This window comes from Crocodylus siamensis, chromosome 15 (genome assembly GCF_052110815.1).
Source record: "Crocodylus siamensis isolate JL-2025a chromosome 15, ASM5211081v1, whole genome shotgun sequence".
Taxonomy (NCBI): domain Eukaryota; kingdom Metazoa; phylum Chordata; order Crocodylia; family Crocodylidae; genus Crocodylus; species Crocodylus siamensis.
In genome coordinates, this window is record NC_143409.1 from 44338877 (window position 1) to 44361996 (window position 23120).

The window sequence follows — 23120 nt, forward strand, 5'->3', positions numbered from 1 at the left end:
GACTCAAAAACCTCCTCACTAAATTCAAGGCCCTCCCTGGAAAACACCAGCTCTTAGTTTCTACTAATTTTTTGGATACAGAAAAATACTACAGCAATTCCTAGAATCATGCAGAATGAGGGCTGGAGATCTCAGGAGGACACATGTAGTCCAACCCCAGCTCATAGCAGGACCAGCCCCAACTAGATCATCCCAGCCAAGGCTTTGTCCAGCCAGGTCTTAAAAACCTCCAAGGATGGGGAGCCTCCCCACCCCCCTGGGGAGCCTGCTCCCTCCAGAATTGTTCTGTTTGATGGGATGGATCGGTTAGGTGCCTCAGGACTAGATGCCCTCTGGGAGGGTCCCTTGCAGCCTGGCTTCTCCACCACCCTATGAAAAGTCACAGAGGGCAGGATGGCTTTAACGCTCCGGATCCCATGTGAAATCTCAGATGTCTCGGTAGGTCTTTTATTAGATCAACTAAATAGTTGCAAAAAAAAAAAGTCTTTATTTGCAAGCTTTTGGACCCACGCGCCCTTCCTCAGGCAAGGGAGCATGCACAGGGTGCAGCACTTCACCCAGGTAGAAATGAAACTTCACACTGAAGTCTCGGGTCTCTGGGCCGAGCTCCCGCATGCCGCCGTCACCCACGGGAGGGCGTCCTGGAGCGCCACAACCCTGCAGCCCGCGCCTGAGCCCGCCGCAAGAAGGCGGGAGGGAAGGGCGCACGCGCACGTCGGCGGGGCCCAGAGAGGCACCGCCCCACTCCTCCGCGAAGCCCCGCCTCCTCCCCGCAGGAAGCCGCTCTCGTGTCACGTGGCGGGATTGTCACGCGGGTGGTCACATGACCGGCACGGGCGGCATGGCGGGCGGGCTGCTGATGTGGTTGTGGCTGTGGCTGCTGGCGGGGCCCGGCGGGGCCGTGTGGCCGCAGCCGCAGCACGTGCGCGTGTGGCCGGGCAGCAGCTCCCGCCTCGTGCCCGCTCGCTTCCGCTTCGGCTATGCGCGCGACTCGGCGGTGGGGCCGGGCTGCGCCGTGCTGGACCAGGCCTTCCTGCGGTACTGGCGCCTGCTCTTCGCCGCCCAGCGCCGCCCGCCAGGTGAGGGGGCGGCAGGCAGTGTCATGGGGCGGGAGACCCATGGGGAGATCTCGGGGGCTGGAGGCCATCTCCTGCCCCCAGCCGGGCCTGTGGGTGCCTGCAGCTGGGCAGCCAGGTAGTCGCTGCAGGCGGCGGAGAGGAGATGCAGCACGGCTCCAGCCTGTTTCTGCTCCTCGTGCTTGCCAGAAAGGCGCTGGGAACCAGGTCTGCAGCAGGGTTGTGGTCTCCCCTCTCCTCTATGGCTGTGAAGTGTAGGTGACCTACTGTCATCCCTTCCAGAGCCTGTAGTTAACTGTCCCCAGCTACTAGCGCCGCATGGAGATCCTCTCCCTCCCATGGCATTGCTGGCCTTGAGTGGCAGATCCTCAAGCACCAGCTTTGCTGGGTTGGGTGCTGCGTGTAGATGCCTGGCTTGTGACTCCCAAAACAAGCGCTTCGCTCACAGTTTAGCTGCTTCCTGAGACCTCGCAGTGGCCAGAGGACACGCTGAAGGCAGATCTCAAGAAAATGGGTGTTGACATCCAAAGCTGGGAGGAGCAGGCTGCCAACTGGCTCCAGTGGTGCTGCAACCTCAACTTTAAAGCAGAGAAGGGAGAATGGGGAAAGAAAAAGGAGAGGGATCCTAGCCTATGGCTTACTCTCCTCTGTGGAAAAATCTGCAACATCTGTGGATGGGTCCGTAGCTCAAAGTTTAGATTCTTGAATCTTGTCAAGACCCATTAGTGAGCAGTGGTAGAGATCATCCTTGAATTAAGGGATTACTGGCAGCAGCAGTGGTTGACCAGCACACTTGCAGCCCAAAGGGAGGGGCTCCTTTCAGAGCACCCCTGTGTGCATAAATGACCCTGAAATGCAGCACTTTGCCTTTGAGTCTTTGTGTCACTGGAGCATCTGGATGTTGGTCCCCCTCTAGGTACCCTTTCTTGAAGATATAAGCACATGACAGCAAGGTGGCTGCCGTGTGTCATCTGGGAGCGCCTAGGAGATGTGAACATGACCCTGTTGCATTGGGTTCTGGGTGTGCACCTCCACAGAATGGAAAATTGGTACTTGCCTTAAGAAGATTAGCATGTTAACGTAAAAACAAAATCATGTTTGGACTGAATGTTTGTAGGATGTGTCCTTTGGCCTTAATACAGGATAAATTGGGGGTGGCCAACTTGACATGCATGTCCCACGTGACATTGTTGGATATAAAAACAACACGTGGGTTTAGCAAACTAGGGTTTATTGCATAGTAATGGGCAACAGCGTTAGCATATTTAGCAGCACACCACATACTCGTTTCATACACTCGACATGCACACCATTCGCACTAAGTCACCTATCTGCAGCTCTTGGAGTCGCATTGCGATGGCCTCACAGGCTTCAAGGTGAGGGAGGGCGCCGGGTTTCTCTCTCAACATGCCGGTAGGTTGGTGTTGGTGGTCAAGGCGCTCATCAGGCTGTCTCTTCACTGCCTTTTTATTTCCTTTTGGGCAGACTTGGACCAAAGCCTGGAAACTTATGGAGGCTTCTTTACCAATCACCATTTACCTTTTTGCATGTGTTTATTTTAGACTCTGTCACTAGTTACATGTTGTTTTTCAATCCCATGTTGTACCAGCTCCACATTCCTAAGACCTCTGTATCTTATCTTGTTACTTATTGTAGCTGGTTTGTACCAGCCTCCATTTAACCATTTCTCTTGCATTAGTCAGCCCACAGACTTGCACAGATTTGCTTGCTGCTTTTAAAATTTTTGACACAGTTAAGATGGCAACTTGGCATAAGCATTTATAAGCAAAGTCATAGCATAACATACTTTAAACAATAATAACATATTTCAATAATATGGGTAGCTTCTTTGTGCCAGACAGCAGATCAGGAAGGAGAGAGGTGGCAGGGACCAGAAAGCAGAGCATCAGATCTGGAAGGGGAAGGGAATGGGAGTGCCACTTGGGGAAGGTCTGGGGCGACTTTGGCATAGCAGACAAAAACGTTGGCCTTCAATGAGATAAAATATTGCAGTGATTTAGCAAACATACTCTGAACTTTTGTAAAACTCTAGCGTGTTTAAAACGGATTGTTCAAGCAGCAGAAGTTTCTTGGATGGGGGGTAGGGGGTTACAACAGTCAACGATCAGCAAAAGGATGCTTTTTTTGAGATTCCAGGCAGCTGAACAGAGCAGTTTTTCCTTCCTGTCTGGCTTCCTGTATCTTGTTTGTCAAACAGCCGCGCTAGAAATTCCCTGGTTACTCAGCAGTCCAGTCCTGATTTTAAGAGTGGTGATAAGGTCTGCATATATGACTAAAATGTGGAAACAATCTGTACCCATTGGCTGTCACTGTCATGTTACCCTCTGTTCTGTAGTACATCTTGCCTTTCCTTTCAAGGTTCTTAAAGTGCTTTACAAGTGTTAGTGAAATAAACTACACAGTGGAGGTTAGCTGACTTCTGCAGCATAGCCCAGATGAGTTGCCCAGCCTTGTATTTCAACTACTAGACTAGGGTTGTCCAATTTCTGTGTGGCTGGGTGCTGCAAGTCCCACAGCCACATGCTTTGCCTCTTCCCACCCCACACTTCTTCCCCTACCCATGCTGCGCTGTGTAGAAAGCAATGCCCCCACCAACCTCCTTCTACTGCATGGTGCCAGTGCCTCCAAGCCTGAAGACTGCACTATGCCACCTGCCTCTTCACCATGTCATGTGACAAGCACAGTCCTGCTGTACCGTGTGTAGGGTCCCTGGGTCCACTCGGCCACAGGCTCTCGGCCCTGCTGCCCTAACCCCAGGGGTAGGGGCTGGAAGGAAAGTCAAAGGAAGGAGAGAAAGCTTGGAGACTCCAGCAACAGCAGCTGAGTAGTGGGGCAGTAGTATCCAGAACAGGAGTCCAGGGACTGCAGGTTCATCTCTTGAGACCAGATGTGGCCCAGAGGTCCCAAATTGAACAGCCCTGTACTAGACTATAATCTGTTTCTGAAATTTAAAATAGCACTTAATCTGTAGTCTGTACACCCACTCTTTGCTATTTAAAATGGGTAACTTGTAACCTTAGCCTGGATGGTTGGGGACCTCAAAAAATTCTGGTAACTGACTGCAGCCCCAGTTTAGTAGTTGAGAAACCTGCCATTTACTGGAGTTCTCTTCTGGTAGAAATGTAGGAGATTGCATCTAGTCTCCTGTTCAAACAGGCTGAGTCAGGAGCTGTTTTCAACCCTTCATGCTCCCCATGTAAAGGCAGTAAGTAACAGGCTGCCTCGCTTTTATTCTGTTTTGTTCTTGGTGGTTTCTTAGTCTTCATGTCCCTCCCTTCCTCGGGGACTCTTGACCTTTCATTTGCTTCAAATCCTACCCCTGCCCATAATGTTTTTTTGCCACCTCACTTTGCCTGGGGATGGGTTGCTGCCAATGTTGTAGTTGCTTAAGCTCTGGTTCTCTCTGACAAGCTCAGGTCTTGGTGTTTGTAGCAGTGCTCTGTATTTCTCAGCTGCTAAATTGGGGCTGCAGGGAAAAAAACTCTTCTATGCAGCGCTCTCGTAATCAGACCTGCGTTCTCTGTATACTCTCTCAATTTGTGAGCATCTATCCTTGTAGGATAAGGTGCAAAAACACCCTAGTGCAAGAAGCAGGAAAGCAATTTAGTCTACGAAGTAAAGGATGTGATTTACTCTTAGGTCACTGTAGACTATCCTGTATGGTCAAATACTGAAGGGCTTAAACTTTAAACAGGGAGGGGTTGGTTTGGGACAATTGCCAGCTGATTTTTTTTTTTTTTCTTAAGCCAGTATCTCTTTGTGGTGGCTCAAGAACCTAAACTCTTTACAATAGTTCCCAGCTGCTGTTGTCACAAAGCAAGCATTCACAGTGTGAATTGGTATACATTGATGCTCTAATGTCTGTCCAGCTCTGCAGTTGGCCTGAAGCAATAAGGCTGAGAACTACAACAACTCCTTTTCATCAGAAGTAACCAACAACCGTCATGCTTAATAACTTAAATGTCAACATGAATGGTTTCCCTGCCGATCAAACCAAAAAAAAAAAAACGGAGATGATGATTTTAGAATGCATGATGCGGTACTTGAAGTACATCAGATTTTGACACAGCAAGTGAGTCAGGTAAAGGTTTGTGTTGTCTTGGGAGCAGCCACTTTGCTTTCTTCTCTTCTTCCTCCTCCTCACCTCTGTTCTGACCCCCTGTAAATATCAATAGGAAGTTAAGTTTAAATTTAAACTCAATACATGGGGGACTTCCACATTTCTAGGTTCTGCCAGGAATCTAAACTGAAATGATTATTCATGTTTTCCCACCTCTGCTAGAGGAAAAGGTGACTATCAAATTACTTGGAACAATTTCTTGGATGTTATTTGTTCAATTAAGACGTGCCTGCACACTCATCTCATCTTTAGTGAGTCCTTATATTCTTTCCAGAACACAGTTACTCCCTAGTGATGTGTCTGATTGCATTATTTATTTTTATAATTATTTTTATTGGAAGGATTTTTGGGAATAAGTGAAGAATCAAAATCACATATTGAAAGGAATACTGTATTTCATAAAGTAAGTGTGGAATTGGTGTTCTAATTAGAAGTGAATACAAGGGTCAAATTTCAAAGAATTAGGGAAACTTTGATGTCAATTAAACCAGCTAATTAGAATGTGCCCATGCAGAACCGTGGTTTGACTATTCTGGATTACTTGTATTTGGAACAAGTGCTGTGATTTCTAGACTAAACCTCCTTGGAGCTTCCCCAAACATTCCCATCCACTCAACCCACTCTTACCCTCTTTGAAGCCTGTGCAAACAGATCAGCTTTGTAACTCAGCCTTAAGGCTGGTATATCTGGCAGACCAAGGAGACAGACCTCTAAGTAGAGAACCACTCCCTGAGATCATCTTCCCAGAAGGCGTCTGGCATTCAACCCAGTTTCACTGAGCACAGCACAGTCTTTCTGACGTTCCTTGTAAAGCTGGAGTGGTATTGTCATTTCTCAGCGTGATGGGTTAGCATTGTACTTCGTAACAGGCTGGTTGGATGGAATATGCCTTGCCAGTTCTTGATTCATTATTAAGCAGTCCTTACTGTCAAGGTTTGTTAAAGAACAGTTGGTGACCCATTACATTAGGAACTATCCTACTTTTATTGGCCCAACCTTGACTACCAGAACTACAACTGTTGTTCTGTTCTTGGAAATTCCCATTTATATCTGAAACAGATTGCGTCTCTCAGTGGACGTCCTTTGCTTGCTTGGAAAGAATCTAAAATTTTGGTTTGCATAAGGGGTTTATGAGTCATGCAAATAGGCTGGGAAATGCTGTCTTTTGTTTCTCCATGTTCTGGGACAAATGGTGTTTCTTTTGCTGTCTGCAGGGCTCTGTCTCTTGTCTTTGCTGGCCCCTGGTATATCTCTTTTCATTCTATCTCCAGGTATAAGATTGGTTGAAAGTGGCTTGGTCCCTCTGGGTGTTTTCATTCCTCTCAGATTCGCGTAGTGTTTGCTCTTTCACATGGCTTAGCAACTGGTGTTATGTCAACGTGGTTGGCTTCATTACTGACTTCTCCCAGTCTGGGAGTAAGTTTAAAATTAAGGGAATGTCTGTTAATCCCTCCGACCCATCCTTTCTCTGGCACTTCCCCATCAGAAGGCAACATTTTCCTCAGATCAGAGTTTGTGGTCTTTTCATCTTGGCCAGATGTGGGAGGCTTCAAAAGTTCTTTCATCCTAAGGTCCAGAGCTACTGGAAACTGATGGGGGACTTGAGCAAGTTGTACATTAGGTTCTTGCTGTCATTCTGTAAGTCTGCTCTGTAAGCCTTTTCATGCACTCCAGGATTAACCTTCCTTCTGCTTTGCCTCAGGGTCTCTTCCTCACCTCCCCTGAGGAGAAAGAGTTAGAAAGAGTGAGGAATGTTCTCAGGTTTGTGCTCTTTCTTCCCAAAACTGGGGAAGGTTAGTCATTTGGAGCTCTCTGCGCCCTTGAGATTGCCTATGAAATATGATGATGTGGGTGATCTCACCTGTTTGTGTTCAAAATAGGTTCCATTGTTCAGAGTGTGCTGTGACATTTTGCTGCACTGGACTTCAAGTTCTTTCACACACAGTTGTCCCCCACCTCTGCTTGCTTATGTGTTTTGCTGCTATTTGCCAGTCTTCCCTGGGGCACTCTAGTAACAAGGGCAGACCCCACTAGTGAGGGATGACACTTTCCTGCACAGGCAGTTTTGTTTCTTTGTCCTGATCTTGCGTTACATCCACAATAGTACTCATTGAATGCTTCTACTACCAGTTGTGCTTCTAGAAGCCCAGATTAGACCTGGGGATAGAGGAGAGGGGACATCTCTCTTGTGTATTAGAAGTCACACTGGCAGTATGAGGAAGGGTCTGATGGCATTTCTGCTGCTTTGCAAACTGAATAAATGGAAGGTGGGTGTGCTGTGAGACACTGGGATTTGGGGCAGGGGAAGTGCATTGGGTTTGGTGTATCTGTTTTCTGTATGTGTTGCAGAGTATGAGCAACTGTGGGAGATGTCCTGCAATGAGCTGCTGGTCAGTGTCACCAAGCCGGGATGCGAAGACTATCCCAACATGGATTCTGAGGAGAGCTGTAAGCATCAGCCTATGGCAAAGCTGTAACTACTGTGACAACTGTTAAAATACTAGCATTGGGGCCACAGATCCCCGGCCATATAAATCAGGGAGCTTCCTTAGCTATAGCTAATCCCAGTAAGAGCTCTTGCTATGAATCACTTGAACAAACATGGTAAGAAGGTTATTGGAGGAGGGATGTGGGGGATGGCTGTATGTTGACAGTCACAGAAATAACAGTTTAAAGCACTGTCCATGTCTAGATTGTAAAGTGCTTTGAAAAAATGTGCAGTGGGGTATCATGCTTACTATATAGATGTGGAAAGTGAAGTAGGAAGCTGAAGGACCAGGTATCTCTTCCATCCAGTGCTCATGCACAGTTACTGTACCTCTGCAGAAGACCCCCCTCCACCTTCCCCCACTCCCATGGCAACCTCTTGTCTGAGTGACAGAATTAACCTTATCCCAAGTGCATCCCAAGATTGACAAAAGGTGCAGAGCTAGAAAAGCGGTGTGGGTTGGGGCCTGATAGAAAAGCTCGAGCTGACAGGGAAAGCCTGCCCAGTGGAACACTTCCATTAACCAGCAAAAAATTGTGAGTACCAGGTTCAGTCATGGTCCTATCCCAGACCTGTTGGGTATAATTTCCTATAGCCCAGGAACTGCTGTGTTGGGGGCACAGCTGCATAGATGCACAGGATTGTCCTGCATGATGCTGTTTCAGATAAGCTGTCCATTTCGGAGGACTCCTTCCTGCTGACTGCAGACTCTGTGTGGGGAGCGCTCAGAGGTGAGGTGTGTTCACCTTTTGAAACTATTTGATATTTACTACCCTCCCCCGAGCCTTCCTATGACCCCCACATCCCTTTTTATGCTCCGTCTCCTGGGCTGTGTTCCGTGCTGAAGGCCTGATGTTGTATGTGGTTCTCTTACAGGCCTGGAGACCTTCAGCCAGCTCGTTGGACGGGCTGAAGATGGCACAGTGAGTGTAGTGCTTGCAGTACTGAAGGGTGGAGACAAGGGCGGAGACATGGGCATAGCCTTCATTGCAGGCTGCTAGTGCAGACTCCTGTGGTGATGCCCTGCCCAGCCTCATGGGGCCAGTGAAGCCAGTAGCTGAATGTGGGGAACCCTGGGAATGAGTAGGGAGGAGAATCTTTTCCAGCCATGTGCCTCAACGTGTGAGGTTTGGAAAGACTCTGGGGGTGAAGTTTTAAATGGGAATCTTCAATGGGAGCAAACAAGTGTGAGTTCATAGTGAAAGACCCCACATGGTGCTTTTTCTTGGGAGGGGAGGAGTCATATCTTGGAGCTTTGTAGCAGGTCCTACTGGCTGGCTTGTCCAAAGGGCCATCTATGGGCTAATGGGAATGCTTCTGCCCAGCCTTCTTGGGCCCTAGGGAGGTGGAGGCCTCTGCTGAGAAGGAAGCTAACCCTATACAGTACGTGTGTTCATGGGAATATTACAGTGTGTTTGTGTGCTTACTTAGGGCCCTTTACTGAGGGGCTGACGCACTCTTTTCTGTGCAGTACTATGTCAATAAGACTGACATTGTGGACTTTCCCCGCTTCCGTTACCGAGGCTTGCTGCTGGACACCTCTCGCCACTATCTGCCTGTGAAAGCCATCCTGGAGACACTGGTATGTTTTCCTGGAAATGCCCTGTCTTGCTAGCAAGTTTCTCTGCCTTGAAAGCAGATCAAGCCATTTGCTATCCTCTCCTGGAGGATTCCTCAGGACTTCCTGAGTAGGCTTGTAGGTAGGCTGACCATAAGGACATCTGGGCTTGAATGGGTGTCAGAAGGATGCCACTTCATCTGCAGCACCTCTTAGCAGTGATGGTGCACATAGTGGGCAGTTCTCTGTGTGACCCTTTGATACTAGAGCTGTTGCTTGGGTGCATGGTCCTGTCCTTCGATTGGAACCTGTTTAGAAGTAGAACGCTGAGGGTGTCCTACTCGCACTCCGAAGTCCCTGTTTGGATGCCCGGGGCACTCGGAAGGAAACTGGCTGACCTTCCAGGATGGGACAAGGCTATATTTGTCTGTAACCCTGTTGCTCTCTTCTGGCTTCCAGGATGTCATGGCTTACAACAAATTAAATGTATTTCACTGGCACATCGTGGATGACCCCTCCTTTCCATATGAGAGTGCAGCCTTCCCAGACCTCAGTGAAAAGGTAGTATGTTCTGGTTCTCTCAACTCTGATGTAGCTAACAGTGAGGAGTCCCATTATCCAACCCCTGATTGATGGGGCTTTCTTTAAAGTCAGTGGGAACCTCTTGCAAAGGAGAATTGGGCTCCATATGTTTTTCATTTACTGATGCATGTTCTCCTTTGATGTAAAATGTGTTCTTGGCTTGGTACACAAGCCAGACGTCATGCTGCCCTCAGAACCAGGTCTTTTTAGACCCTCCAGTAGAGCCTATACTGTCATACATTCCTTGGCTTCATATTGCCAGGGCCCTTTAAAATAGAAGCAGCAACTTGGTTCACAAGTGGCATGAGCTGTCTCTTATTGTCTGCAGACCAGACTGCTGCTTATGTCATGTATGGCTTAGCATAGCTGTCAGCCTGTATACATGAAGGCCCTTGGTGGGGAAGATAGAGCCTGTGGATGAAGACTGAGGGGCATGGGCAGAGCTATGTGAAGTTGTGAGCTGGGCTAGTGGAGGAACTGCTGGGCCAGGGTTGGGAGTGAGGTGGTTGTAGGCCTAGACTACATGTTAGTGAGTGTGCTTGATCTCTGTTTAGTAATCTTATCTTTCTAATTTCATGCTAGAATAGAATGGGGAGTGTGAGTAGAAATAGACAAAAGTTGCCTTACTCAGTTTGAGGAGTGGCAACCAAACCTATGGTGCCATATGTGCCTCTCCCAGAGGCAGCTTTTCATCTCCCTTTGGTCTGGTGTGCCAGTGGTGTTAGCCAAGTAGATGTAAGGAGAGGATGTACATTTCCCTGGAGCTCAGCCAGGAAGGCATGTTGACCTGCTTTGGGGGACCAATAACAATTCTCAGCAGGAGTTGTCTGTCTGGACTTCTACATTCCCAGGTTGGTAGCAGCTGCCATAAAATTAACATTGCTGTAGATAGGAGGCAGAACAGTGGTGCCTCTGAGCTGTACCCAGGCTTCATAGCCATTGCAAGTGTCCTGGAGATGATGTGGTGTCTTCCCTGTGGGTGCAGAGGGGTCACACTGGCAAACGTCAGATTGGAGCAGGGTTGTTAAACTGGTATATGCTGAATTTGAAACCCTTGTGCAATAGCAGTACCATGGGACTGTTTGTGCCTTCCCCAGGGGGCCTACAATCCCATCACCCATGTGTATACACCAAATGATGTGAAGCTGGTGATTGAACATGCTCGGCTCCGGGGGATCAGAGTGATACCTGAGTTTGACACGCCTGGCCACACTCTATCTTGGGGGCCAGGTAAGGAGTAGGGCCTGTCCAGGACCCTAGATCAAAGGGGGTGGATTAGGGGTTTTGGGGCCCTGCTCAGAGGTGGGTTTCAACAGTCTAGATTTGTAGTACAGATCTCCAGCTAACTGTGCACCACCTTCCAAAGCCTGGCTCTTGGGGGCGACTGGTTTTTGACTTCTCTGAGTCTGTCGGATGCTTGAAGAGGTGGAGAGCAAGGCAAAGGACAAGGAGGTACCCCCACCCAACTCTGTCCATGCACCCCCTGCTGCCCCTCTTGTCCAAGTCCTACACCTATAGTAACCTCTCCCCATGCCAGGAAGGTCTTACATTGTGTCCCTAAACTTTTTTCACTCGGTGTACTCTGATCTTCTCTCCTGGGCCAGGCCTTGGGGAGTGATGAATGTGGTTTTGAGAAGCTAGGAACATTGAGTGGCTTTGGCTAGTGCAGGGAAAGCTGGGGTTGCTTAAACCCTTCCTCACAGCATTGCGTTTGGTGTTTACCCAGGTGCTCCTGGCTTGCTGACTCCCTGCTACATAGGCTCAAAACCCTCTGGGGCCTATGGGCCTGTGAACCCCATCCTCAACAGCACCTACCAGTTCATGGCCGTGCTCTTTAGGGAGGTCAGCACCGTGTTTCCAGACTTCTACCTTCACCTTGGTGGCGACGAGGTTGAATTTACTTGCTGGTTGGTTATACTTCTGTATCCTAGACCTTCTTGAGATCAGTCTGTGTTAGGGAAGGGAGAAGTGTTGGGGGAGGAGGGGATCAAGGGGGTCTTGATATGGTACCACATTTTAGCATAGGCAGACTCCACTTAGTGAAGTAACTGAGATATAATTGTCCAGTGGCTAGTGTCACAGCAGTGCTAAGAAGCCCAAAATGAGAAAGATGTTATAAGCATGCTTGCAAATAAGTTGTCCCTTCCCCAGTATAAATAGACAAAATGGGCACAGGGTGGAAGAGAATTCTTATGTCCATTCTTCAAAGATAGAAATGGGGCTCAGAGGGACCAAATGCCTTGGCCATGATCACACGGAGAGAATTTGAGGCAGAGCTGAGAATTGAACCCAAGTCTCCTCAATCCCACTCAAGTGCTTTGCCACTGCCGTCACCAGTGACTATCAGCTGATGGGATAAAACAAACCAGTTTGGAGACCCTGGCTCTTAGTCTTAAGAGGCTGAATGAGTTGATCCACACTCACCATGGAGCTGTCTAAGGGAAGCTGACGCTATTGGCTCAGTCAGAGGCAGCTCTTAGGCTTGGCTTCTGTTGGGATGCTGGGGCAGTGACTGTTCCCTATTGGATGGGTAGGAAAGGTGGGACAAGAATCATGGAACTTTCTTCCCTGTCAGTCTTGACACAGTCCCCATTATCAGACACAGCTCGGTCCTCTGTCTCTCACAGGAGGTCAAATCCTGAAATTAACTCCTTCATGAAGCAGATGGGGTTTGGCCAAGACTACACTGAATTGGAATCTTTCTATATTCAGAGGTAAGGAGAACCTTGTTCAGAGTCTGTAGAGAACAGCCAGTTGCAGAGTGATGACGGGGGTCTTCAGTGGATTATAGGTCCACCCTGTTGCCATAGGAATCCCCATACCACCTTCTGGGAGCAGGTTCTTTGGGAATCCCACTGACTGCATTGTCAGTTATGGGAGGAGCCCAGGCACTGGCTTGTTGGGCAAGTTAACCCTAAACTGGTCCAGGGTGATGCATATCAGCTGTGGAAGTGCGGTGAAGGGAGCCCTGCTTAGGATGGGGGGCGGGGAATGAAACAATTCCCTGTTTTGCTGTGATCACTAGGAATAGGTGTTATTCCTGTTCAGACCTCTCCTCTCTCCCTTCCCCACCCACCCCCCATGATGGAGAGTGGACTTGGGCATTACTTTGGCGGGGACAACAGAGGGAGAATGTTGAACATCGAGGAGCTATTTGTATTTACTTAATTACACTTCTTTCTACTTCAGGTTGCTTGATATGGTCTCCTCCTATGGCAAGGGCTATGTGGTGTGGCAGGAGGTGTTCGATAATGGCGTGAAGGTGAGACCTGCTTGCCTTTCCTGGGTTCCCCTTAATTTTGGCAGCGTAGCAACTAGACCTGGCCAGTGCACATCTGTTCCCTGCCCTTGGCATTCTTGGGAGGGGCCTGGCTGATTGGCAGTGGTGGGAGGACAACTGCTTTCTGTGTGGATCTTCTCCTGCCCTGTCCTGCCTCTGGAAGGATACCTAGATTGCTCTTGATGCTGGTGCTGCATGGGGCTAGTTTCTGCACACTCCCTCACCTGTTGGCTTTTTGCTGTTTCACTGATTTCTTGTAGCCTTTTCCCAACAGAGGCAAATCTGTAACCTTATCCTGGACGCAGTGTCCCCTTAGGCCCTTTGCTTCCTTCACAGCAGGCAGTCACAACCTGCAGTTGTTTAGTTATACCCTAGTATAACTTATTCTTTGCATGTGCCCTAGACCTGGTTAGGGGCTGGCTTACCCTAAAACTCACAGAAGGTAGGAAGGTCGTAATATAGAACTAGGTACTTGCTAGCACTGGATGAGGTTGTGGGGGAGGCTCTCCCAGTGGTGCAGCCTCTGTGCTCCTTGAGAAATGAGCTCCTACTTGCATAGCTGAAACCATCCACTTCCAGGTTCTCTGCTGACAGCTGTGGAGGAGATTGCAGTGTTAGAGGGAAAGGCCTCAGGTTGAGGGAGAGCAGCAGAGGCTCTCTGCCGAGGTGGATCTTGCTAAGTATTTACATGGCCTGTTGCTGTAGTAATTGAGGGTCTCAGTTATTTATGGATCTGTCCTTGAGCCAGGAGAATGCTGTTGTCCCTGCCTGTTTCAGGTGAGACATCAGGACATGGGGGGGGAGGGTATTCAGGACTTTCTGTGGACTGCGTAAGAAGTGTAAGCCAGGAACAAACCCCAGCACCACTCTCACTGCCAAACTGTTCTCCCTGTCCCTGCTGCCCCTTGATAGTTCATGGTATGGGGTGGGCAATACAACAGAATTGCCTTCCTTGGTACCTTGATTACACGTGAGGTCAGGCATGTCTGTTGGGGTGATTTAATGTCATGGAATGTGCCCAGTCCAAAAAAATCATCTGTCTGCCTCCCACTGCTACTAGTGCATCAGTAACTTCCTGTTTCTGATGTAGGGTATTGGACTGAATTAGCAGGAGGTAGACAAGTAGAACAAGACTGTATGTTTTGGAGGTGTGGGGGTTGGTGCATGTGGCACTAGGAGTGTGTTTTGAGAACTCTGTATGCTGCGCTTTCCCCTTTGTCCATTCCAGAGGTCCTCAGGTGGCCTGTACGTATACTGCCATGAAGCCTGCTAGTGTTTGCTTTCAGGCCATCTGGCTGCTGATGCTTGCCCATTAGGAGAATAGGGCTCTTGTAAGGGGGTCAGTTCACTGAATGTGCAGAACATGCACGTTTCTCTTCCATGGAACCAGGTGAAGCCAGACACCATCATCCATGTGTGGAAGGAAAGTGTGCCATACCAGCACAAGATGGCTCAGGTCACCAAAGCTGGCTACAGGGCTCTGCTGTCAGCCCCCTGGTATCTCAACCACATCTCGTATGGGCAGGACTGGCTGGCAGCCTACAAGGTGGAGCCTTTGCAGTTTGCAGGTGTGTACTTTGTGTGGGTGGGGGTGGGGGTAGGGGTGTGGGTGTGGGTGGGTTGCACCGGCATCCTTCCAGACTCTGTTGTGCCACCTTCTACACTGTGGTGTGGGAATTGTGGCCAGTCACTCATTTGACTGGTGCCTACCTCTAAAACAAATGAGTTTGAACATATCCTTGACTCCAGTCACTGGCAGCCACTGCAGTGGTCAGTAGATGAGGGCCAAACAGCTTTGTTGTGGGCATGAATTCTTCTTCAGCACATGTGTTGAGTTGGGTGGGGGCCTCCAGAGCAGAAAACTGAAGTCTCTCTGGGCTGTGTAACCTGGGGACTGTATCACACTCCACCTCTGGGCCTGGTAGGGGCTGCTGGTCCCAGGATCACCTGTTGTTTTCTGATAGCTGAACTGGGTTTGAATTATCACCCAGTGGACCTAACAGTGTCTCTTCTGATAGGGAGCTCTGAGCAGAAGGCCCTGGTGATTGGTGGAGAGGCCTGCATGTGGGGAGAATATGTGGATGCAACTAACCTGACCCCCCGACTCTGGTAAGAGAACCTATAGGAGGAGCAGGTGACTGGCTCCACCCCTTCCCTTCCCATTTGGAAGATTTTGGGTCTTATTCTCCGGAGTGTCATACACTGCAAGGAGCTCTGGTGGAGTTAGGTTGTTGCAAGAAGGGAAGCAGGGCGTGTGTGAGTGTGTGAGCACAACAGCTGCAGTGGGTGTGCCTGTGGCTGGATTTATGGCTGTGCCTGCATGAAAGGGAACAGCTCCCACATGATATGGTGAAGCTGTAGAGAGGAAAGTGGAAGGGAAGTCCCCAAGTTTGTGCAAGTTTATTGCAATTCAGAGAACAGTGAACCTGTGCCTAGCACAGTACTCCATAGAAAGTTGATGCAGTAGAGCACTCCCTGTGTTGGGAGTGTAGGGAATACTAGCAGATTCCACCAGCCAGTCGTCTTCCATCTGGGTGCATACTCAGTGTAACAGCAGAGATCACACACCTGAAATGGTTGTAGATGAGCAATCACACTTCAATGAGTACAGCTGGACCTCCTCACTTGGGGCTTTCATCATTGTGGATTTCTGTGAAGCCCACCTGCATGTAATTGCTTTAGGTTGAGTGTAAATTACTTGTGCCATTTTGTCTCCCTGGAATGGAGCTAACTGGCTGTTCTGGTCTGGCCCCAAGATTTTTCCTTGAGACATGTCAAGGGATTCATTTTACAATGGAAAGTGACCTTGCCCGCCTTTGTAAGGCTGCCATGCTCAGTGGATCTGGCTCCAGATTCTGTGGCTAAGAGTAGCTGTTAGTGGGGACACCTTTGTGGAGATGAGTCTTTAAGGTCTCCTTGGTGACTCTGCTTCCTTTTTGCTCGTCTGGCTTGCTGTTGGCCAGTACTTAGATTGTGACCTTTGCTCAGACAGGTCTTGGGAGGATTCACTGAGTTAGCTGTGCTGCATCCTCTACTCTGGGGCTGGTAAATCTCAGCTTAGATTTATCTTCCCCTCATCAGAACTTCTGTTGTAGTGGAGGATTTCAGATGCTTGCTATAGGACTATGATGTCTCCTCTGCCATCATACCCTGCTTAGTGGATGCAGATATGGCTCAGAAGGGTGTCTTGGGATTCACACAGCTGTTTATTGGAGAAATACCAGGGGGGAGAACCAGCTGACTCTTTATTTTATTTTTTTACTTCTACACGTGCTTGCTGTATAGAGTGGGGGCTGAAATACCATCCCATATGCCACTCAGTTCAAGGCTTCCTTTCCCCTTCATTTACCTTTTAATCCTGAAGATAAGCTACCCCATACTAGCCCTCAGTCTTCTTAATTCTTGATCCAGTTTCTCCTGGAGTTAGTTAAACAATGTTTCTACTGACTACACTTTTGCAAAGCTCAGTAGTCTGGGTCTAGCAGTGCTTCTCCACCAACAGTGAAAGCTACCAGGGCCCCAAGCATTCCTTGCAGTGTTGATGCACCTGGCTGATAGATGTGTATTTCTGCATCCATGGGAGTGGCTTTATCTGATAGGGCAAGGCAGAAGTGACCAAGTGCTGACCATCTTCCTCGTGGTCCTTTAATGTCCCAGAAAGACTAACCCCTTTCCATGCCTTATTTCCTGAAGGCCGAGAGCCGGGGCTGTAGCTGAGAGACTGTGGAGCAACGAGACAGTGAGAGATCTGCAGGATGCATATTACCGGCTGGCAGACTTTCGCTGCAAGCTACTCGGGTAACATCCCTGTCTGTTGTAACATGGCTAGGGATGATGACTGCCTTTTGCATAGTTCCTTCCTTCCCACTAGGGACTCTCACTTGCCTTAGAGATGGGACAAAGGGAGTTGCCCAAACACCTGGTGTGGAACACAGCAGAAGCAGTGAGAGGAATGGTGCATCTCTGAGGAGACCAGTAATAAGCTAAAACTTCACCAGGGTACTTGAGTTAATGCCATGCTCTTATGCCAAGTTTCCTGGGATCCTTAATGCCTGGGAGTGGGCAGGGCCTTCTTTGTCCATCTCCAGAAAATGGTGCGCGCACCCCCCCCCCCCCGCTGCTGTTTTGATGGTATTTCAAAGTGAAGAGTACCTCCTACATCAGAGGCAGGCAATTATTTTGGGCGGAGGGCTGCTTACCCAGTTTTGGTAGGCTGTCGAGGGCCACGTGGGTAGCCCTGCCCCTTGTCAGGTGCCCTGCCCCCTGGTCACCATCTTGGGGCCATCACTCGGACATGGGACCAATCCGAGCTGGTATGGTGGGGCCCAAAGCGGGACACAGGCTGGCAGGGGTCTGTGGAGCTGGGCTGGGCTGTACCAGTAGGGAGAGAGGGGAGCTGGTTTGGCTCCAGAGAGCCCCTGCCAGCTGGGATGCTGTGCTTCTGTCACCCTGCTCTGGGCCCCGCTGTTACTGACCCTGGCACACTGGTGTGGGCCCCGTGCTCCTGCTGGCTCCCTGTCCACTCACTACCAGTGTCCCTCAGCCCTGCGGTATAGGCAGGGGGCAGCGCACAGCCCTGACCCCCGGCTTGCTGGCAGGGGAGAAGCTGGTGCTGAGTGCAGGGAAAAGTGGCCCTTTGCCTGCCTCATGGCCGGCACTCCCTGCTGCAGTTGCTTGCAGCCCATGCGGGGCTATCCTGAGCAGGCACAGGCAGCCCCACACGGGCTGCAAGCAGCTCCAGCACGGGGCACCAGCCATGGGGCTAGTGAGGGGCCGCTTTTCCCTGTGCTCAGCACCAGCTTGTAACACGCACCTCCTGCCAGCCTGGGCTCTGCACCGGTTCTGGGCTCACCCATTGGGGCTGCGCGCAGCGGCAGCAGCTGCAGTCCCCCCACGTGCCACGCTGGATATTGTTGGCTGCTGCTGCCCGCCCAGAGCATGCACTGGGCAGCCCACAGGTAGCTGTGGCAAACACTTCCCTGAGGCGGGGTGGAGCTGCAGCTGCTGTCGCCATACATGGCCCCGATGGGCAAGCTTGGACCTGGCGCGGGGCCCAGGCTGGCTGCGAGGCCGGGTTACAAGGTGGTGCTGAGCATGGGAGGGGGGAAAGTGGGTCCATGCCCAGCATCCTGCGCTACAGCCACTCACAGCCCATCTGGGGCTGGCTGTGCCTGCTCCAGACAGCCCCGCATGGGCTGCAAGTGCCTGCAGCAGGAAGCACCGGCCACAGGGCGGGGAATCTGCCAGAAAGGAGCCCAGGGAAAAGCTGAGTGTGGTAGGGGAGAAAAGTGGCCCCTTGGCTGCCCCGTGGCTGGCGTTCCCTGTTGCAGCCATTCGCAGCCCACACGGGACTGTCCAGAGCAGGCACGGGCAGCCCCAGGCAGGTTAGCGGCTGCAGTGTGGGATGGCAGGCGAGGGGCCACTTTTCCCCCCCAACAGTGCTCAGCTTTTTCCCCGGCCACTTTTCCCCAGGCCCCTTCCCTGCCCTCCCCCCCTTATCTGTGCAGAGCAGTCACATGGTCCCAGGCTAGAAGCCCCTGGTAGGGTGGGGCCTGGTGGGCCCTGCTGTTGTAGAAGCCCGCTGGGCTTTCCCTGGGTCCTGTTGCATTTGGTTCCTGTCATTTTTTACAGGAACCAAGAGCAGAGAAGTATTAGTTCCCTAAATTTTTTAGGGGCCCTGCGGGCTGGATAGAATGGCCTCGTGGGCCAAATCTGGCCCACGGGCCGTATTTTGCCCACCCCTGCCCTACATTATTACCAAAGCCATTTCTTGCAACATCCTGATTATTATTTATTTTATTTTTACTTGAGGGTCTTCCATCCAGGTAGCAGTCAGAATGCCTCCTGCTTAGCCCGTGAAAACCAGCTTCTACCCTCACTTTTTGTCAGTACAAAAATTATTACCAAATAACTGAAAAATTCAGTACAGGAGCAAGAAGAGGTTACAATTTCCCTGCTTCACAAGTGTTGCATCTAAAATTCCTACCCCTGTTGGTGCCCTAAACGGAGATTTCTTCCCTTTTAAGGACCTGAAAGTTTCAATGCCTGGATTCTGTGCATCTGCCTCCACCTAACATCTGTGTCTCTTTCTCTTGTAGGCGCGGCATCCAGGCTGAGCCCCTCTTCATAGGTTACTGTGATCACGAATACAGCAGGTCCTGAGTGGAGGGCACTGTGTTCCCTGTTGCAGTGTACCAAGTGCAGTAATCTCTAACGAAATATGCTGGCCTCTGTATGTGAGAGGGAATCCCTGTTGCTCTTGTTCTGTTGCAATGAGCTGATGTAGATGCACTTTGCCTCTTTTATTTCCGTTTTCTTTTTACACTTTAAATATTTTAAAGAATAAGTTCAAAGAGGGAAGGTGCCTTCTCATCATCTGCCTGGGCTGTGGTAGGCTTTGTAAAGGAGCTTCTCTGTCTCCCATTGTCAGAGTATCTCTTTGGGATCAACTTTGTCATGGCAGCAGGATTTCACAGGACTTGGTCTGCAGAAAGGTAATTTCCTGGCCACTAGAGGACAAGCCCTGGCTGGGTCTGAAGTGCTGGCTGCTGACACCTTACCTTTTTGGTAGTTCAAGTGAGTGCTTTTTGCTGTGGAGGCTAGAGGACATATATGTGTGGTGCTGGTTGAGGTACTTCTTGCATGTCCTCGTCTCCTTAACCAGTTTAGAAGGTCCTGCAGACTGCCCTGCCTCTGCCATTACTAGTGACTTAGAACAGCTCCCTTCTTCTCTACCTCTATGGTTCCCTACCCCTAGAAGCAGAGGCTTCAGCTGAGGGTTTGGCAGCTGCTGCCTGACATAGCAACAGCACCATAAGCAGCCAAGTAGCTAGCCTGTCCTGGCTTGTACATGCTTAGCTCTGGATGTACATACTTAGCTCTGTTATTAGTGACTGATCTATATCTGTAGCTCAAACTTAGTCTTTCAGTGGGGAGGGGCAAAAGGGTCTGACCAGGTGAGTATGGTGACACTGTGAGGGAGATATGGCATCTGTAGTCCTAGGGGAGTTCAAGGTAAATCTCAGGCAACTAGGTTTTGGGTTTTTTTAACCATGGTCACCTAACTCCACAAGAATGTAGGATTTGAAGGCGGTTTCTGGGCTTTTTAGTCCAGTCTCCTATGTTAGCATCATACTATACGCATGCTGGACTGTGGGTTTACCACATGACAAAAACCCACCTATTCCCCCTAGGGAAGCCCAACCATAGAAGTGCAGGAGAGAAAATTACACTAATGTGTAAACCAGAAGTGTCAGGCAGCAGCTGCCAGGCTGTTCCCTCCTGTCCTTGCTCAGTTCTTTTTATTTTCTCGTAAAGGTCCTGCCTGCATCCTTGTTGGAGTTTCCTTTTCTTACTATTATCTTTCACGCTATGTGGCTCCACAGTTGCAGGGTCAGAGTCCTGGACTTGTAAACCGGGGGTTGTGAGTCCAAATGTCACTGGTGCATATGTCCCTTAAAGTCCCTTCTAGCTCCACAGTGCTACTGAATAGCAAACTCTGTGTTTGTGCAGGGGTTTAGACTAGATGACCCTCAAGGCCCTGTGATTTCTGGGGCCCTTGCCCTGGGCTCTACTGCCCCCTGTTAGGCACTAGAATGGCACCCTGAGATCATCATCTGTGAGATTGTCATCCAAATTTCCTTCTCATAGGAAGCTCTCAGTCCTGTGAATATTAAAAATCCTGTCTGAATCAGTCAGTGTGCTCAGCAGGTGTGTGGCACTGTCACTCCCTCCCTCTCCTGTACAGGACTTGACCAATTTCTCCAGTCTCCCAGGGTTAAATTCTCAGCAGGGAGACTGAGATCTGATTTCCTCCTCCATTCTTTGCTTGAATTTCATTTTGAATACCTCATGCAGAGTACATGGATAATACTCCATAAATGAGTCTAAACGTCAGTGCTTGCAGATGTTTAGCTCTCTCTACTGGGTTGGATACCTTGGGGAGACTCCTGTGGCCAGGCAGAGACATACTGCTATGGAACATCGCACACATACATGGGTATCAGCCTTAAATGAGAGATTTCTATGCGGCTTGTTCTGTGGTTGCCAACTTTTGGCTATTGTTATACTTTACATTAAAAAGACTACAGAGGCATCTGAGTTTGGGTTTATTTTTAACCTCAAGTACAGGGTTCCTAAATGGTAATTAATGTGCACTGCTGGTGGGATGCCAGCTTGTTGGAAGTTGTAGGCCACAGGCTTCTTGTTGCACACATGCAGCTATTGAAAGCATTATAGTGCATTCAGGAAATGCCTAAGAACCAAATACCCCTCCCCTGGCGCTGTTTCACCATGATGATGAATAACTGAGAACCTGTGCCAGCATAATAGTGTAAATGGTGTTTTGTGGCAGTGCAGGTGGGCAGATCGTAGTTGTGGCATGCAGCTGATTGACTCTTTGCTAGGTCTAGCAGCCAGTTTGCACCAGTCCCTTGGCTTCAGCTACTGAAGTGAACTTGAAGCTCGATATATCACTTAACAGTTGCTCTCTGAAAAGAACCACCCACATGGGGCTCATTCAGAGCATAACCTACAGCTACAGGGAGCCCTAAGATCAAAGAGGCCTCCATGCAGAAAACCATAGCAGAGCAGGAGCTCACTCGGTCCTTTCCCCTGGATCTTGGGTCTCCATAGAGCTGTCGAGGAAAGAATTTACTGTGTGTTCTCTGCAGACAAGAGCAGGGGATAGAGGGAGCAGTGTTCAGGGTATGGTGGAACTATGAAACTGGATAAAATCCCGGGTGAACAGAGCTAAGGTGAGAGCTGCCTCAGTTTTCATTACTAGAGTAGAGCTGCAGCTGAGTTTCTGCTCCACAGGAGTAGTCTTGTGCAATTTATGCAGCTTTGCAGGCATCTGGGGACATTGCTGGTGACAGGTGTTGGAGCTGAACCTACTTGATGCCCCAATAGAGGCCCCTACCTCCAGGCAGGGCTCCCCCACCTCTTGATCTCTTCCTTCTGGGTTCTGTTGCCCATTTACTTTTGCATAGGAGAGAGCCACAACTCAGTCACACGTATACTTGAAATAGCGCACATTTTCCAAGAGCCGCTAAGACGGTTCTTATCCCTGCTCATCGTTTACAAGTTTGAAGTCAAGAAAGTTTACTTTGCCTTGGGTTCAACGATAGGCCTAGTCAGAATCAGCAGGCTCTTCAGACTTAACAAGTTAAAGAGTCAAGCCGTTGCCTGTCATTCAGTAGGATACCAAAATATCCCAAGCTGTCACTTACAACACACTTGTTTGTAATTTGAACAACACAAAAGGCATAAATAATAGTGGTTGCTTCATCGTGTTTCTTCTTGATGTGCTGTCAAAACCTAACGTGTTTAAAAAGGATGTTTATAATTATACACAGTATTGGTTGGGAACTTTTTTTGATGAAACATTTTTCTTCAGAGTATGCTGATGTGTTGAAATGGAAACTTTTTTGTAGAAATAAGTTCCTGATGACATTTTGTCAAAAAGGTTTCTTGGGTCAAAATGGAATTTCTGGTCAAAACAGGAGACCAAGAGAGAACTTGTAATACTTCAGAATCAGGGCAGTCTACATGCTCTTTGAGACTAGAGAGCTGAACCTAGGTTTCTCATATTCCAGATGGGTGGGTACCCTGCTCATTGGATTATTGTTCATGCATGCCTCTGTCTGCCTGCTTCACTCCTTTGTATGAAAAATATTGAAGTTGCTCTCATTCTGCTCTGCAGCAGAACACGAACCAAGATGGAGTTCCTGTCTTTAGCCAGCCCTAGTATCATCAACCCTTATAAGCTTCATAAGGTTTTTTTTATGATGCAGTTCACGCATACTGAAGTCTGTTAAGGCTTTACACTGTTCACAGAAAGGATACATTTGCATGCAGTGTTTCAGATATAATTCCCTTTAAGCTGAGCGCTGAACCAGTGAAGTTTAAGGACTGCTATTCTGAAACCTCCTCAAAGGGAGGGTGCTGACTGTACCACTGGGAGAGAACAGATCTCCCTAACTTATTTATTTGCA

At 49.3% G+C, this 23120-nt stretch overlaps 1 protein-coding gene across 1 annotated transcript; it reads left to right on the top strand.

The window, feature by feature from the left end:
• The first annotated feature begins 806 nt into the window (after window positions 1-806).
• On the top strand, window positions 807-21218 carry HEXA (hexosaminidase subunit alpha). The gene is made up of 14 exons (XM_090028836.1): window positions 807-1079; window positions 7567-7665; window positions 8371-8436; window positions 8582-8628; window positions 9177-9287; window positions 9723-9824; window positions 10943-11075; window positions 11572-11752; window positions 12473-12559; window positions 13035-13107; window positions 14516-14693; window positions 15144-15234; window positions 16819-16923; window positions 19224-21218. The coding sequence occupies exons 1-14, from the start codon at window positions 824-826 to the stop codon at window positions 19285-19287; spliced, it is 1593 nt and encodes a 530-aa protein (XP_089884962.1). The 5' UTR covers window positions 807-823; the 3' UTR covers window positions 19288-21218.
• The last annotated feature ends 1902 nt before the right edge of the window (window positions 21219-23120 follow it).

Coding starts and splice junctions, on each gene's coding strand:
- HEXA (XM_090028836.1), top strand. CDS start 824: ATGACCGGCACGGGCGGCATGGCGGGCGGGCTGCTGATGTGGTTGTGG. Junction 7,666..8,370: donor CATGGATTCTGAGGAGAGCT/GTAAGCATCAGC, acceptor ATGCTGTTTCAG/ATAAGCTGTCCATTTCGGAG. Junction 11,076..11,571: donor CACTCTATCTTGGGGGCCAG/GTAAGGAGTAGG, acceptor GTGTTTACCCAG/GTGCTCCTGGCTTGCTGACT.